This window comes from Salmo trutta, chromosome 23 (genome assembly GCF_901001165.1).
Source record: "Salmo trutta chromosome 23, fSalTru1.1, whole genome shotgun sequence".
In the NCBI taxonomy this organism is placed as follows: domain Eukaryota; kingdom Metazoa; phylum Chordata; class Actinopteri; order Salmoniformes; family Salmonidae; genus Salmo; species Salmo trutta.
The window spans coordinates 11,479,874-11,496,655 of NC_042979.1; the positions used below are offsets into that span (position 1 = coordinate 11,479,874).

Sequence of the window (16,782 nt, forward strand, 5' to 3'; positions counted from 1 at the left end):
TGGTTGAATTACCAGCCAGGGGGCCCCTATTGATTTTGTTAGTCTGACTCCGATATCATATTAAAAACTGCAAACATTTCTATCCACCCTAAGGCAAAATGTGTAGAACTGCAGGAAATTAGCTGTAAACCAAACATTTCTCTACACCCCATGGCAAAATGTGTGTAATTGCAAAAAATTACTCTAAAACAAACCCCAAAATATCTGCGCTGTCAAGAGGGGGGGGGTCACAAAAATGTTTGCTCGCAGTGGGGGGAGGGGGATGTGGATAGGCAAACCCGTGAGCAACTGCGGCCCCTCATGATCAGTTCAGATTTTTTATGGCTCCCATCCCCATTAAAGTTGTCTATCCCTGGCCTAGAGGAACATTGTGCTCATGCTTCATCCAGGACGTGAACTGTCCGACAGTGACCAAAACAGCCCATGTCCACCACTGCTATCAGCTCTAGACCTCTGACCACGTCAAAGGAGTGTGCGCTGACCGGAAGAAAAGCCTGAAAGCCTGAATGTGAAGAACTATAAATGAGAGTGCCCTAATTTTATTTCCAGACACCATTTCCCTTTCAAGGCAGACAATGGCCCGCCAAATGGAGAAAAAAAAAAGAAAAAAAAACTACTCCCTTCTAGGAAACTACAAGTTTGAGCCTTGATGGCTTTGGTCAACACATTCAGGATTTTGACTGATGCTAGCGGGCAAAAGGGGAAAGCTATGCTGAAAAGGGTTTGATATAATTCATCACACAAAACGAAGGCTGGCAACCAGGCTTGCAAAACCCATACATTATGAATACAGCAACAAAACCTGAACAGCCGATTGTTGGGGACTCGGTAGAGGCTAGGTGACCATTGACTCTGCGTTCCCACGGGATAGAAGCTATGAACCCATCCAAACCCGACAGCCACTGTCTGTCACATGTCTAAGAGATAATACAGTGGACAGGCTTACTGCACACAACTCCAGTTGGGCAGCCAACTGGTGACATAACAGGATTCACGTCCTCTCTTAGAGATTACTAGGCTGCGTTGAGGACAGATTTCATACAGTACAATAAAAAAAACAAGTAGGTGATATGGAAAAGAAACATTTAGAGCAGACCAAACCATCTAAAACCCACAGCAACTCTGAAAACGAATTTAGCCCACTGGTGTCTTATCCACCTAAGTGTAGTTAGTGTGTGGTTGAGAGTACACAGGTAGGTGCGGACAGGAGTAATTCATCAGACTACAGCAAGAATTAGAATTCACAGGTAGAAAATAAAACCATTTCAGCATGAGCTGTACAGGAAGACAATCTTAAATAGGGCTGCATAGGACTACCTAACTTTATGTAAGGTCGTCAGAAGGTCACATCTAATGTGAGATATCCATAACACCATTTCCCATGTGATGTCCACAGAGTTAAAAACAAAACAAAAACACCCTTTAGGCTAACCTTCTTTCAGGTCAACAGCTCATTCACGTCAACAACACAGACATACACAAACATACACGACCGAGAAGAACACTTTAGGATAACTGTACTGAACACAGACATACAATTCAGAAGGCCACAGCAGCACATCAGTCAGAGGGGCAATATGAGCTCTATCACTTTCACGTCCAGCCTTGTCCCTGAGCCGGGAAACGCAAGACATCTGAACCTCTTCATTATAACAGAACCAGCCACAGGTTTCCTGCCACAATCACTAATATGATAACTATCTCTCTGCATCAACAGTTGTGACTGGCCCACATTCACTAGATACAGCCACTCAGCAACAAGTCAGGCCCTTCAGCAGCTTACTAAGTTTGTATTAACCAATACACTGCATTTGTAGTTTAGTCTGTGCCTCTGAGATCTCCAGTCTCTGAACAGTTCCTCAAAACAGCTCTACTTTGGCTGTTAGATTCTGGCTCATTCTTCCAGAGTTCCTTGTGCTTGGCTGTTACTGAGTTACTAATCATCACCAGCCTCTGAGTTTCCTCTTGACCCTGCAGTCAGTCCTTGGCCAAAGCGTCTAAGCTGCGTCATTTCCCAGCACTTCCACCAGCGGAATGTTTTAATGGGCAAAACACACAAAGTCATAACCGGACAGAGAAGTTCCAGCTGAAGAGCTGCAAGAGACAGACTGACAGGTTTTCAACTTTTTCCTCATTTAGACTTCATTGCCAATCCCTGTACTCAATTACTGGTAATGACTGCTCCATATTGCTCAAGATTTCGAAAGGTGGTTTGCTACATTTTTAAACAATGAAACTTAGCCGATACTACCACATAGACATCTTCTCCGTGATTCCTGTGACAGGTATCAACGTAGTGGCTCGTCTTTCTCGTAAAGTTAGCCTTGGAGGCCTTTGGCTATATTTGGAGCACCCACCAGCTGTCTCTTGGGGTAAAGCGCAATAATTTATCTTAAGTTGGCCTAAGAATGTTCCAGATATTCCCCAGGGGATCTAAATAACATGTAAGGAGTCCAATTAAATTGACCGCCATGTGGTGAGAAAACAATACATGATTGTATGACTGATCTATGCTCCTCCTTGATACAGTATAGCCATGGCTTACTGGGAGGAAGAGGATAGACTGCCTGTGCGACTATAATAACTAGCAAGCAGGGAGCCCTATGGGCACTTACGGCTCACCGCTACTCATCCAATTCCTCAGCAAGCAGCTAGCAGCTCGTCCACAGTGAAAAGTCAGTTTTATTATTCACTAAAAAGTCAGAATGAAATTAAAATAATGTGGGAACATGTCCCAACAAATGTTCCGGTGAACTGAAATGTCTTCACACCGTCGTTGCTGGGCAGGCAGCCTAAAGTCGTGAGCTTTCAGTCATCTCATCTCTTTCATTTTTAGAATAAAAAAAGAACGATGCAATTATACAGGAAAAACTGGGTAAAGTTCAATGTAACTACTATACCTCTATAGGTATGGGTGGATGAGGCTGTGAGGAGCTTGATGGTAAGTGAAATGATGAATGTGTTTGTTCGTGTGTCTATGCATCTGTGTGACTGTGATAATCTAACCAACTCAGCTTTGCCTTTTTGGCCAGTCCCCTGCATGACCATTATCACTATTAGCCTGATCCTAGCAGATCCCCTAACTGGATTAGAGGGGTTTGTCCAGTGGTACAGAGTCAAACTGGACTTGAGGATCCACACAGAGAGGGAAAGTGCTGGAGGGCTCGCCTTCGACACTAAGAATCAAAGCCAGCTTTGGACACCACTCCCTAGATCTCTGCCCTTCAACAACAGATACTTTGTTTATTACAGCTCAGCCTTCCAAAACCACAGTACCCTCCAAGCTCATCACTAAGCTCGGGCCCTGGGTTTAAACTCTGCCCTGTGGAACTGGGTCCTGGACTTTCTGACGGGCCTCCCCCAGGTGAAGGTAGGAAACACCTCCACTACGCTGATCCTCAACACAGGGGCCCCACAAGGATGCGTGCTCAGCCCCCTCCTGTACTCCGTTCACCCATGACTGTGTGGCCATGCACGCCTCCAACTCAATCATCAAGTTTGCAGACGACACAACAGTAGTAGATCTGATTACCAAAATATGACGAGACAGCCTACAGGGAGGTGGTGAGGGCCCTGATGGAGTGGTGGCAGGAATATAACCTCTCCCTCAACGTCAACAAAACAAAGGAGCTGATCATTGACTTCAGGAAACAGCAGAGGGAGCACGCTCTCATCCACATGGACGGGACCACAGTGGAGAAGGTGAAAAGCTTCAAGTTCCTCATGTACACTTCACTGACAATCTGAAAATGGTCCACCCACACAGACAGTGTGGTGAAGGCGCAACAGCACCTCTTCAACATTAGGAGGCTGAAGAAATTCAGCTTGGCCCCTAAGACCCTCACAAACTTTTACAGATGCACAATCGAGAGCATCCTGTCAGGCTGTATCACCGCCTGGTACGGCAACTGCACGGCCCGCAAGCGTAGGGCTCTCCTGAGGGTGGTGCGGTCTGCCCAACGCATCACCGGGTCACACTGCCTGCCCTCCAAAACACCTACAGCACCCGATGTCACAGGAAGGCCAAAAAGATCATCAAGGACATCAATTACCCGAGCCACTGCCTGTTCAAACCCCTAGCATCCAGAAGGCGAGGTCAGTACAGGTGCATCAAAGCTGGGACAGAGAGACTGAAAAACAGCTTCCATCTCAAGGCCATCAGACTGTTAAATAGCCATCACTAACCGGCCTCCACCCAGTATCCTGCCCTGAACTTAGTCACTGTCACTAGCCGGCTACCACCCGGTTACTCAACCCTGCACCTTAGAGGCTGATGCCCTACATACATTGACATGGAATCACTGGTCACTTTAATGTTTACATACTGTTTTACTCATTTCATATGTATATACTGTATCCTAGGCAATGCCACTCCAACATTGCTCGTCCTAATATTTATATATTTCTTAATTCCATTGTTTTACTTGAGATGTATGTATTGTTGGGAATTGTTATATACTACTGCACTGTTGGAGCTAGGAAGACAAGCATTTCGCTACATTCGCAATAACATCCGCTAAATATTTGGATGTGACCAATCAAATTTGATTTGAAAAGAGCAGATGTAGACAAAATACTATCCTCTTCCTTTGAACTTGTATGATGGGCACGAATGATCTGTGAGATAAGGCATCTTGGTAGGCACCTGAAATATATCTACTGTACTTAGCAAATTGGAATGTAAATTGCACCAAGCACGTTTAAAAGTTCACAGGTTGATAACCAGATATATAGGCCAGTGGGCCAGCAGGTTTATTTGTTGTGCTGTTACTGTACTGCAATTCACAGAGTAGGCTGAAGCCCTGGGCAGGGGAGAAGGTTGCTACACGAGGTACAGCAAAGTACAGGAGAAGGACAGACCCTGGGCGCCCAGCCAGAGATCATACTCTGGTTTCTCACACGTCTTCCACTCAGGGTCGACTGACGGCAGCTTGGATGTCTGCACAAACACACTTTGAGACGATTTTCAGGATCATGTACTGTACCCCCGCAAAAAACTCAAGAGGTCAATAAGAGTTCCACCAAAACGAGGGCTATTTGAACAGTATTTTAAAACACAATTTGTGTGGTCAGGAACGAGTGGACATCCATTTTAAGGATAACCTTTGTGACTAATCCCTGTGGAACGAGAAGGATCACATCCTTTCTGCTTACGACAAGTGTCATTATCTGTCAGATCAGCAGAAGGCAACAAACGAATCTGGATGTGTGTGGAAGAGGAAATGACAATTAACTGCACATTACTAATTACTCACTCACCACCCGCTGTCACTTTACACATACATTCAACACAAGCAAAAGCACAAACAGACTCTCACTTACACAAACACAATACAAGGTTTGTGGGGTTGCATCGTTTAGGGGGGAAATTGGTCTGCATGGCTGAGATTGTTTTTCCCAGCCATATAAAGGCAGATCAGGTCATGAATAAAAGGGGGAGTGCATGCCTTTGTTCGATTCGGAGATGTCAGGCCAAAACAGATGCAAGGAAAAGATTATTGCGATGGAGGTCTTCTCTTTAGATTCCACAGAAGAAAGATTATATTCAAGAGTCCTCCATGTTTAGTCTGCCGGAAAGAGAGGAGCCCCAACACTGAGTCAACAAGCTGCAGCAGCCAAAAACATGGCCATATTAGGACATATGAAAAGCTGTGCAGCTAAATGGAGGAGGAACACAGGTTGTGGAAAAGGTAAAACATTTTCATTTCTACAGAGACAAAGCAGGGGTGAAGGGACATTCTATAGGAGTTGAATCACCAACGTTTTTACAGGAGAGCAAACCTATAGCAACCATTGAGTTGCTCCAGTGAACACAACAAGAGGGCACATTCCCATGGAAACAGGCAGGTGCAGCTGAGAGCCAGTCACCTGCAAAGTAACTACTTGAGTGAGTTGTTCAAATTCAGCTATTTGCCAGTCTAAATTAAGAAGCGCACAGCTGGGGTGGGTCGGAAGAAGGCTACAGTGCACAGGGCTAAAGTTCCATTAATTGAATTCCAAATCACTAACCTGCAACACATTACATCCCCCACCCACGCAAACAAAACCGTCTCCTCCCTTCCCTCTCACCCCATTCAATTTGTCAAAGTCTCCCAAGCATGATATCACATCCAGCCTTGCTTCAATAAATACCCAAGCAGAAAGACTAGCTTGTGGTAGAGTAACTCACTCACTCCTATCCAGCAGAAATTACAATGACGCTTGCAATGAAATGACACATTTACATAAGCACGAAGCAGTCACCATCTAGTTACTACTCAGTTAAATAAATTGTCGGTGTCTACAGGACAATCACCTTGCTAAACTTAATCCCTACGTGTTGTGCCTTGCGAAGTGTGGCAAACGACAACCGTGCGCATGTTCCTCCTAGGTCTCTACTACAGTATATGACATCTAGTCTATCTGCCAGAGAATTGCCTTACTTCCATCTACCGGACAGTTTATGTGCCTAGCTAAGCTCCAGTCTATTAGTATAGTAGGGGCTGGTCTGTGTCCCAGCTCCCGGGCCAGTCAGACAGACGGTTGCTCCGGAAGCCTCGACACGCCAGTGAAACAGCTCTGAAAAAGCACGGTCTCATGTCTAATGATTCAAACCAGCCACGCCGCAGACGTGAACTAATCCACAAAAGACCGCCAAAGCCCTCCCTGGGCCAGAGAGGGAGAGGTGGGGATTGAAGCGTGAAAACAAGAGTGTGGGGAACTAACACAGAGAGAAGAAAAGAGGGAGAAATAAAATGAGGGTAGGAGGGCCAGGGATTGGGGTAGCTACCCATCCAGCCAAGACCCAGCTGCCTGCTCAATTCAGGACCACACCTAAATTACGATATCAACAATCCTGGTTGGCGCATAGCTCCAGCACTACAGACTGCTTCAGCAGAAGACACAAACAAGATCTGCAGTATGAAAAGGCTCATTTAAAAGCACTATTTTAAAAAAAAGGGAACGATATCAGTCTTGCAGATTTTCTGTCATTCATAGGATCAAAAAATGAGTAGGTGCTCTATTGTCATACAAAAGAGTGCACTCGAGGAGGTAATGCAATGACATCACAACAAAATCAATCTCATACTAGCAGCAGTAACGAGACAATGTACTGTAGGCCTACACTTCTTCCCACTAAATGCATGAATAGGGAGACCTTTACTGATTTCACCATATGAGCTTACACTGGTCTACTGATGTCTGGATGGCATTGTGCATCGTAACAAGAGTGTCGACATTGGGCTTGCTCGTGCTGTATGATCCATCTACTACAGACACATTCCAAGACAATAAAGGCACAGTGTGTTGCCACGGCAACCGTCAGTCAAACACCATGTCAGAACTTGTCCAGGAACTCAGCCAGAGGCCAAGAATAGACCACTCCGAGGCCAATTTGTGTATCAGAGGTGGGGCTTGAGCCCACGGAGCTCTTCCTCCCTCCCTCCCTCTTTTAGCTGAGCTAATGTCACCTACAGCGGCACTGTAGCCTTTGTGTAGCCTCCATCCCCCACTGACTGACTTAAACCTAATGAGTCATCCTCACACAAACACAGCAATAAACCCCTATTTTGTTTGACTATAGCACAAGAGCAGTGAATGAGTGTACAGAACGGCTTTCACTTTCTCACTCAAACCTCCAAAGATTGTTTGAGGCATTCATAATAGGTCAGAACATATCACTGTCGGGTAATTCCACAGCGTGATGCTGACACAAATCTGTTGTTATTAGCAGTTCGTTATTCTCTTTCATCCATTCAAATGAATCCCAGGAGAGGAGTATGTCATGAAAAACACCTGTATCAGATGTCCCCTCCATGAGATATTTCCATAATGCCATGATGATTCTAAACCACTGGTAAGTGATATACTTGAGTATAATTTTACACTTCCAGTTTCTCTCACCACATATAACCCTCAATATTGTCATTAAAATAATGAAAATTGGGGTGGGGCAATGTAAACTACAAAGTCCTTTACACAGCTTTGCTAAATTAGAAGTGTGCCAATGAAAACGTGCCTACTTCTGGGAGGCTTGACAAGGGACTCGATAGAGAAAGAGAGGGACGTGACAGAGAAAGAGAGGGACAGAGAATCAAAGTCAGAGAGAGAGGGGAAAGCATATTTACCTGGGAAGGTGTGTGGGTTGGGTGACCCTCTTTTGAGGCACTTTGAACACAGAACATGAACAGTGTAATAGAGCCCGGGCCACTCCTGCAGTAGGACATTCAGCTCCTCAACCAGTGGTGTTATCGCTTGCCAAGCAGTCCAGATATTTGGCAGGGAGGCATGGCTGGCTATGGACAGTGTCTCGGACTGCAGCCTGCCCCGAGCCGGACGGTAGCTGACTACCACAGGCACTTTACCACGATAGGCAAATATCTGGTGCCGCCCATCTGACCTCTGAACCACATGGCTGTTGATCTGCACACTGTAGCGTGCAAACAGTCCAGGTGGGAAGAGAAAGGGGAAGCTGTATTCAATTTTCAGCTGCTCCACAGAGAAGAACGGACTAGCAGCCACTGAGCTCCCGTTCACCCAGGCCTCGGCATGGGGCTCCTCATTGCTGACATAGCTTGGGAACTTGTACCAGACGGTGGCCCCGTTCAGAGGCTTGCTGCGGGGCTTGTTGATGCAGTAGCAGACCCCCATCTTCTCCAGCAGCTCCATGATGAGGTGGAGGTCCTGTTGGGTCTGGATGAGAGGTCTCAGGAGCAGCCGGATGACGTTGGAAGGCAGGAGGCCGTGGCTGAGGAAGCCCTCCACATGGTGCTGTAGATGGGTAGCCCGGAGGTCCTCTTCCTTCTCCCCCTCCATAACCACACTGGCCCTCCTTTTGTCCCCCCTCTCCCCATCTGACAGTAGCCTCTCCAGCAGCGTGGACTCATCACTCTGGAAGAAGACATTGAGGATGGCGATGAAGCGTGGCAGGTTGTGGAAGACGTACTCTTTTAGTGTCAGACTGTCCTCGAAGTAGAGTAGCTTCCCGCTCTCGTGCAGGTAGGACAGGGCACTCTGCAGGCGGTCCTCTGTGAGTCCTGCCTGGAGGCCCAAGCGGGCCGAGTCCCACCACGAGAGCCACAGGTCCTGGGGCTTAAAGTGCAGCTCCTCCAGCATCTGCCAGGACTTGGGCAGCACGCGGTGGAGGTTGGGGAAGATGTCCCTGTGGTCTGCCACTGACATGAGCTTCTCCCTCAGCCTCTGGATGTTCCTCTGGCTCTCCGTGCAGCTGACACACAGGACAGGGGACAGGAGCTGCAGCCTGTGGTTCAGCATGTACTGCAGCTGGGCTTTCTTCCGCCTCAGGTTCTTGTCTGTGACGCCGTAGAAGAGGATGTGAGGGCTGGAGGTGCGGACGTTGTAGCCCTGTTCCAGGGCCTGGTCCACCTGTTGGGCGAGGGTGCGCAGGCAATGGCTGTCCCACTTCTCCTGCAGGGCAATCTGTCTGTGAATATCCAGGCTCTTCTCCTCCACCTCCATGTCTTCACACAAGTCTGTATGTGTGCCCACCATGCAGACCACAGCGTGGGGCACTTTGGCACTGAGGAGGTGGAGGAAGTACCCCACGTGGGCGTAAAAGCTCTTGGGTGAGTACGTTTTCAGATTCACAACAAGGATGTACAGAGCACCGGGTGAGAGAAAAAAAGGTTTGATGAGGTCATAATTTGGCTTCCCTGACAGGTCATACACTAAAAACGTAAGACTGCGATCGGCGTCCGCTACCCAGTTAGTCACATCAATCCCTTTGTTCCCCTGAGCAGAGTTGGCATCCTGCTGCTCACTCACTACACTCTGCCTGAGCCGTGTTTTCCCAGCGTTTTTCATTCCCATCAGGACCAGTTTTAACCTGGGTTTCACAGCCAGCTGGGAATGTGCGAGTTCCTTTTGATAGGCAGCGATGTAGGGGATCCCCTTCATACAGACCTCATAGGGAGGCTGGATGAGGGGGTTATCCTTCACCTTCCAAATGTTTACCTTGGAGAGTTTTCCAAAGTTATCTGGAAGTATGGCTATTTGATTACCCTGTAAAACAAGCTCTTCCAATCTCTCTAGCTCCACAATGGAGTCAGGCAGATAAGTAATCTTATTATTGTCCAACCAGAGGTTTGCCAGCCTATGCAGTTGGCCTATCTCTTCTGGGACAAAAGACAGTTGATTTCTGCTCAGGTAAAGCTCATCTAGTCCTGTGATGTTTAGGATAACCTGGGGAAACTCCTCAAACTCATTAGATGAAAGATTGACCATTTTAAGTCTCTGCAGGTTGCCAAAGGAACGAGGCAGAGCTGAGAGGTTGTTACTGTCCAGCATCAGGCTCTCCAGGTTGTGCAGCTGACAGAAGGTGTCAGGTAACGAGGAGACGTGAATGCTGCTGAGCCACAGGATCTTGATGAACTGCAGCTTCATGATGTCCCCTGGTAGACACGCAAACGTATTCCCAGAGCAGTCGAGCTCCTCCAGGTCACTGAGGGAAAGAATCTCCGGGGGACACAGGTCCAGGTTGTTGTGGTCGGCATCCAGAGTACGGAGCCTCTTGAGCTGTGAGAAGGACCTGGGGAAATCGCGTATGTCATTGAAGCTTATGTCCAGCTCCTCCAAGCACTGCAGTGCCCCAATCTGTGACGGCAGGTACTGGATCTTGTTGTGACTGATGCAGAGCTTTTTCAGCCCCTTCAGCAGGCCTATATCCTCTGAGAAGTGGCTCAAGCAGTTGTGGCTCATGTCCAGCTCCACAAGTTGACCTAGTTCAAACACCACAAAGGGCACTGTGACAAATTTGTTCCTGCGGAGGATAAGGATACGCAGGTTTGTGAGGGTAGCCCCCAATCCTTCTGGTAGCTCGTGCAGCGAGTTATTGCCCAGATTGAGCACCTCTATCTCGCTTATATTTTCAGGTAGAATTATCCTTTCCCTGTCTTTGGAGCAGATAGTGAGCTGACGCAGGTTGCTTCGCAGCTTCCTAGAGCGGACAGCAGCATCTCTCCACAGCGTAGCCGTTTTGAGATTGTTCTCCTTGTCCTCCATGGCTTTGCAGACCGACCCCTCCTTGTTATCCTGGTCGCATGGTGGTCTAGGTGCTTGTTTCATCGTTTATTGTTCTTATCATCAACAATACAAACAACGGGGAAAACGACAGTAACTCCATTTCGAGTAGGAGCAAGAAAACATGCTTTTCAATCCTATCAAGACGATTGGACCTGGCCAACAGCGCTTCACGCATCTTCTTTTATCTACGGCCGCGAACCACACAATGAAAAGGGACACCTACCGCAATTTCAAGTCTATTTTAAAACCCATGCGTTTCGGCTGGCCCCTCCAGCGCATTATCTGGTATCGTAGCATCCAATCGCGTCCCTTATTCAAACAAACAATGCATGAAATCAAACAACTGGAACGGTCACTCCTTATGTCTCGCTAGTTGCTACTCTCTCCGCCCGTGCTCTCGTGAACTGCAGTCCTTCCTGCTCAGGGACGTGTGGAAAGAGCAACAACGCCTAGAACACACTGCGTCAGCCTTTGAGCACACCTTCTTGGTTAAGTTATTGATTCTATTGACCATGATGAGGAAAAGCTATTATTATTGCTTGGCAAGAAAATTGATAATAATAAATAAAGGAATGTGTATGTTTAATCCAGAGAAGACAACTGTTTTCCATTATATTTTATATATATATATTCCACACCAACTGATGAGTTGAAAAAGTGTAATTAATGATTTTATATTGAGCTCATTTTCCCCATAATTATTCTGGTCATAGATGGGATATAACATGCTTATAAGAAATACAGACCAAATAGTACAGAATTAAGTTTCTGGAATGTTATTTTGATCAAGCACCATATTTATCCAAAGGTATTTTTTAGTAGCAGACATTGAAACTTGCATGATGTAGAGTTCTAGGCATCGTAAGGAAAGGTTCGTAAGCAAGCATTTCACTTTAAAGTCTACACCAGTTGTATTCGGCGCATGTGATAAATAACATTTGATTTGATGTCTCATTGGGGGCAAATACAAAATACTGTACCACTTTCTCTTGGTATTCCTTGATGGGAAACTGCGTGTACCGTGAGTTACATGTGATTTGTCTCCATCTAACGGATATGATGTGAATGCACAGGGTTTGGTAAAACCATTACGTCACCATATCACATTGGATTATGTGTTGAAATGAGACATTTTTATTTTACCTTTATTTAACTAGGCAAGTCAGTTAAGAACACATAATTGTGCCTTAGACCGCTGCGCCACTCGGGAGCCCAAAGTTGAAATTTGATTGGATTTCTACATAACATAAAAAGGGCATAATGCTTTTCTCGTGAACCCGATACCATGAAGCACAGAAATGTTAGGAATGTTAGATGTTGTACCATTTGTAAATTACATTTTATGCAAATGCAATGCTAGTTTGTATTGCAATTGTCCTTCTCCCTCTTTTGGCATTGGAACTGTACATTGAACAGTCATGTTTAATGTCCCACTTTTCATTCTGAGCCAATGAAGTTCAAACTGATTAAAAAACGCAGCACAAACAAAAACCGAGATAGACGATACATGTTAAGGACCCTTGGTGTAAAGTACTTAAGTAAAAATACTTTAAAGTACTACTTGAATAGTTTTTTGGGGTATCTGTACTTTACTATTTATATTTTTGACAAGTTTTACTTCACTACATTCCTAAAGAAAATTATGCACTCTTTACTCCATACATTTTCCCTGACACCCAAATGTATTCGTTACATTTTGAATGCTTGGCAGGACAAGAAAATGGTCCAATTCACACACTTATCAAGATAACATTCCTGGTCATCCCTATTGACTCTGATCTGGCGGACTCATTAAACACAAACGCTCGTTTTTAAATGATGTCTGAGTGTTGGTGTGCCCGACTTTCCGTAAATAAAAAAATACAAATAAAATGGTGCCGTCTGGTTTGCTTAATATAAGACATTTGAAATGATTTATTCTTTAACTACTTAAGTATATGTTAGCAATTACATTTACTTTTGATGCTTAAGTATATTTAAAACGAAATACTTTTACTCAAGTAGTATTTTACTGGGTGACTTTCACTTGAGTCATTTTCTATTAAAAAGGTATCTTTACTTTTACTCAAGTATGAAAATTGGGTATTTTTCCTTACAAATGTTAAGGAATGTCAAAGCTCTTTGAAATATACTGCCCCCCCAGAAAGTAAAGAAAGCAGGCTAAAACTAAGGAAATATTTATTAGTATTCAATGAGAAATGGTTTAAGACAATAGCTCATACATTCTTAGCCCACAAGTTTGTGCATTACTTACACCAAACATATCCTCAATTTTCTTGAACCTATTTTAGAGTGGACACCAAGTTAAATAAGCACAAAGGCCTTGCTCTGTAAAATAAAATACTGAAGCCAGGCCTCTAACAGACACAGTTAAGTACATTTGAGGGTCAGCAAGGTTGTTTTGTTTTCAGACAATATGAAAGACAAAAGCCCAGCGAAATAACAATTATTCTTTAAAGAAACTCATAGCAAACAATGTCTGAGTGCTACTGTGGAAATTTACACTAGTTGTCAAAAGGCAGAAACAACATTTTTATTATGGTAAGTGGCACTACTAATACAATTAAAAAACTACCCACAGAGTCCTACAATTTGGGACAAAAAAGTACACAGATTGAGTTGGAAAAATGCTATGAATTATTTTCAAGTCATGGGAGTAAAACAGACATGGGATGCCTGCTTGAAGGCCTCAATGTGGAAGTCACAGAGCCAGGGGATGTGGAGCTGAAGTCGAGGTGGGGGGGCTAGTCTCTGCTGCAAGGAGTATGTGGGGGTGGGGCTCCTTCCACAGGGGCAGAGCTGGGCACAGTCCGCAGCTGACCTTCGTGCATGCGCTCGTTGATGCGCAGTTGGCAGCCGTCCTGCAACATGCGCAGCGCAATGCGAGCAATGTTGCGCGAGTCATCTAGGCCAGAGTGAGGGCGGCCCTCGTATTGAAGGCCCAGCTTCTCTAGCATGCTGCTCAGCTTGGTCTGGGTACGAGGGACCTGTGAAAAAGAAAGTGAGGATTCTAGTTCTATTGTTCTACTCAACAGATCGTGTCTAACATGTCTATACATTTAGAGAAATATTTCGGATAATTTTATAATCACAACCTTATAGAAGTTTCCATATAATTTTTTGATGTTGATCCACTTCTTTGCAAACTTTGGATATCTGAGCCGACTTAAACGGCACTGGGTGTTCATGAACTTGCTCATGTCCCAAGATCTGTGGAAATAACAAAGCACATAGTTGTACTAATGAGAACATAATCATATCTCGCTAGAGTTATCATTAATACACAAAAGCAGTGTTAGTACCCTCTGCCCACACGTACGTACCCATCTGTAAGAATGGCGTATTTGTATTTTGTGCCAAGCTCTTTCTCCTGAAGCCAAAGCACCACCCGCTTAAGAACATTGGGGAAGGTGTCTGCTTCATCCACCATTTTCTGGCCCAAAAAAAGCAGTTAGAAAACTCTTATATTAACATTACAATGTGTGAAGTATTGTGGATCATAGTATTCTAATCCTTCAAAATTGGTTTAGACAACATCTGTCTGGTGTCTCACCTGTGTTATCCCTGTCAACTTTATGCAGAACTCTGACAGCTGTGTGTTGACTTCTGGCCTGACATATTCCTGAAAGCTGTCCTCCTATAATGAAATCCAGTGTCATTCATGATAACAAAACATGTGTGTGTGTGTGTTTAAGTTGTATTATTTGCATCAACTACTAATGTGAACTCAAAAGGGCCATACATCTGATAGAATCAATACTTTGTAAGGCTTGTGTGTACTAACAACGTCCCCTCCTCACTTACTCACAATGTCTAAAGTGCGGGTGTTGAACAGGACCATTGGGAACTCAATGATTTCATGCGTGAAGTCAAGGGGGTTGTCCTGTTCACACGTTGCCTCAAAGTCCACCACACAGATAAAGTCGTAGTAGGCATCAGTTGGTCCACCCTCTGTCACAGACTGCATCAACGACAGCTTCTGCTTCTTGTAGTAGTTCTTCAACCGCTTCTTCATCACATCCTTCACACCTCTACACACAGAGTGAGAGAGAGAGACAGAGACACTTGGGATCATGTTCAGTGATACAGATCTTTTTCCAGTGACATGTCAAGCAGCTCTGAGATTTCCTAACGTAGAAATCCTGATCTCCAATGGATTACGTTTGTAGCAATCTCCTGCTGAAACAAGTGTTCCTACATACCGTGTGTCAAGCTTACACTCAGCCAGTTTAGACCGAAGTTCATCCTTGTTCATGCGGTTGATATGTCCATTTGCAAGAGCAATCTCTTTGTAAACAGGATCACTGAACTCGCCACGAGTAGAAGATACTTGAGGGACAGGTTCACCAATGTTACTACACACCTTGTTGCAAGAATTGAAATAGAGAAAGAAATATAACGTTAGTCTCACAAGTAGGTAACTCGTTTAAAACATCACCTGGCTGTTATTCCTACTGTAGCAGAGTTAACATTAGCTGTACAGTAAGTTACTCACCTTGTCATCTCCCTCGGGTTTAGACGACAATTTCACATTGTCACCCTTGTCTTGAATATTCTCCTTGTATTCCTCCATTATTGAGGGATAGGACTGTCTCAACCAACTAATCCAAGTATGTTGACTGGAAATAAAATGTTTGCGTGCTACTTGCTAGCTAATTGGTAGACGTCTCTTGTAGCAAACAATCCTCCTGTCATGTCCTGTTTCCGCGCGTTCTTCCCGCGCGTGTCTGTGGCAGTGGTCAGCGAATAAAAAAATATTTATCCGAAGTTTGTCGCGGAACAACGTTACTGTTACATGATATTAGACACTTCGCTTTATTTATATCTTTCCAACCTTATTCAGACAATACACACTTTATATATACATTTGGATAGCTAGCTGGCAAGCAAGCTAAAAGGTAATATTGTGGAAAAATATAAACAATCAAACGTAATCTCCGGTTGCAGTTCCGGTTAAACTTGACGCCTAAAATACATTAGCGACACATGCTGACAGGGAAGACCATTACACCAGTAAATCGACTACCAGACTCCTATTTTTAGTTGAATCTAAGCAAGGAGGCACTAGAAAGTAACAAGCAATCAATCTAATTTACGAAACAAACATATAAACGCAAAATATAAAGTGTTAGTCCCATGTTTAATGAGCTGAAATAAAATATCCTAGACATTTTCCACAAGCACAAAAAACGTATTTCTCTCAAATGTTTGAAACAAATTTGTTTACATCCCTTTGACAAAATAATCCATCCACCTGACAGGTGTGGCAAATCAAGAAGCTGATTAAACAGGATGATCATTACACGGGTGCAGCTCTAAAATGTGCAGTTTTGTCACACAACACAATGTCTCAAGTTTTGAGGGATGAGCAATTTGCATCCTGACTGCAGGAATGTCCACCAGAGCTGTTACCAGAGAATTGAATGTTAATTTCTCTACCATACCATACCCAACATCATTTTTGAGAATTTGGCAGTACGTCCAACCGGCCTCACAACCGCAGACGTCAATGTTGTGAACAAAGTGCCCCATGGTGGTTGTGGGATTATGGTATAGGCAGGCATAAACTAGACAATGAGCACAATTTAATTTTACCGATGGCAATTTGAATGTACTGAGATACCGTGACGAGATCCTGAGACCCATTGTTGTGCCATTCATCTGCTGTCATCAACTCATGTTTCAGCATGATAATGCACGGCCCCATGTCGCAAGGTTCTGTACACATTTTCTGGAAGCTGAAAACCCCAACCTTGTCAC

General features: G+C 44.7%; 2 protein-coding genes across 2 annotated transcripts in view; both read right to left on the bottom strand.

The window, feature by feature from the left end:
- The window catches only part of LOC115159338 (malignant fibrous histiocytoma-amplified sequence 1 homolog), a 33,091-nt gene extending 21,444 nt beyond the window's left edge, over positions 1-11,647 (bottom strand). Inside the window, exon 1 of the mRNA XM_029708928.1 lies at positions 8,109-11,647. Within this exon, the coding sequence (XP_029564788.1) occupies positions 8,109-11,064 (2,956 nt within the window). The 5' untranslated portion in view covers positions 11,065-11,647. The remainder of the gene's footprint in view (positions 1-8,108) is intronic.
- A 1,536-nt stretch (positions 11,648-13,183) lies between these two features.
- On the bottom strand, positions 13,184-15,957 carry LOC115159339 (3'-5' exoribonuclease 1). The gene is made up of 7 exons (XM_029708929.1): positions 15,518-15,957; positions 15,225-15,385; positions 14,831-15,053; positions 14,576-14,659; positions 14,346-14,455; positions 14,118-14,232; positions 13,184-14,009 (listed from the first exon to the last, which is right to left on the bottom strand). Exons 1-7 carry the CDS (start codon positions 15,593-15,595, stop codon positions 13,767-13,769), a joined length of 1,014 nt encoding a protein of 337 aa, XP_029564789.1. The 5' UTR covers positions 15,596-15,957; the 3' UTR covers positions 13,184-13,766.
- Between the last annotated feature and the right edge of the window lie 825 nt (positions 15,958-16,782).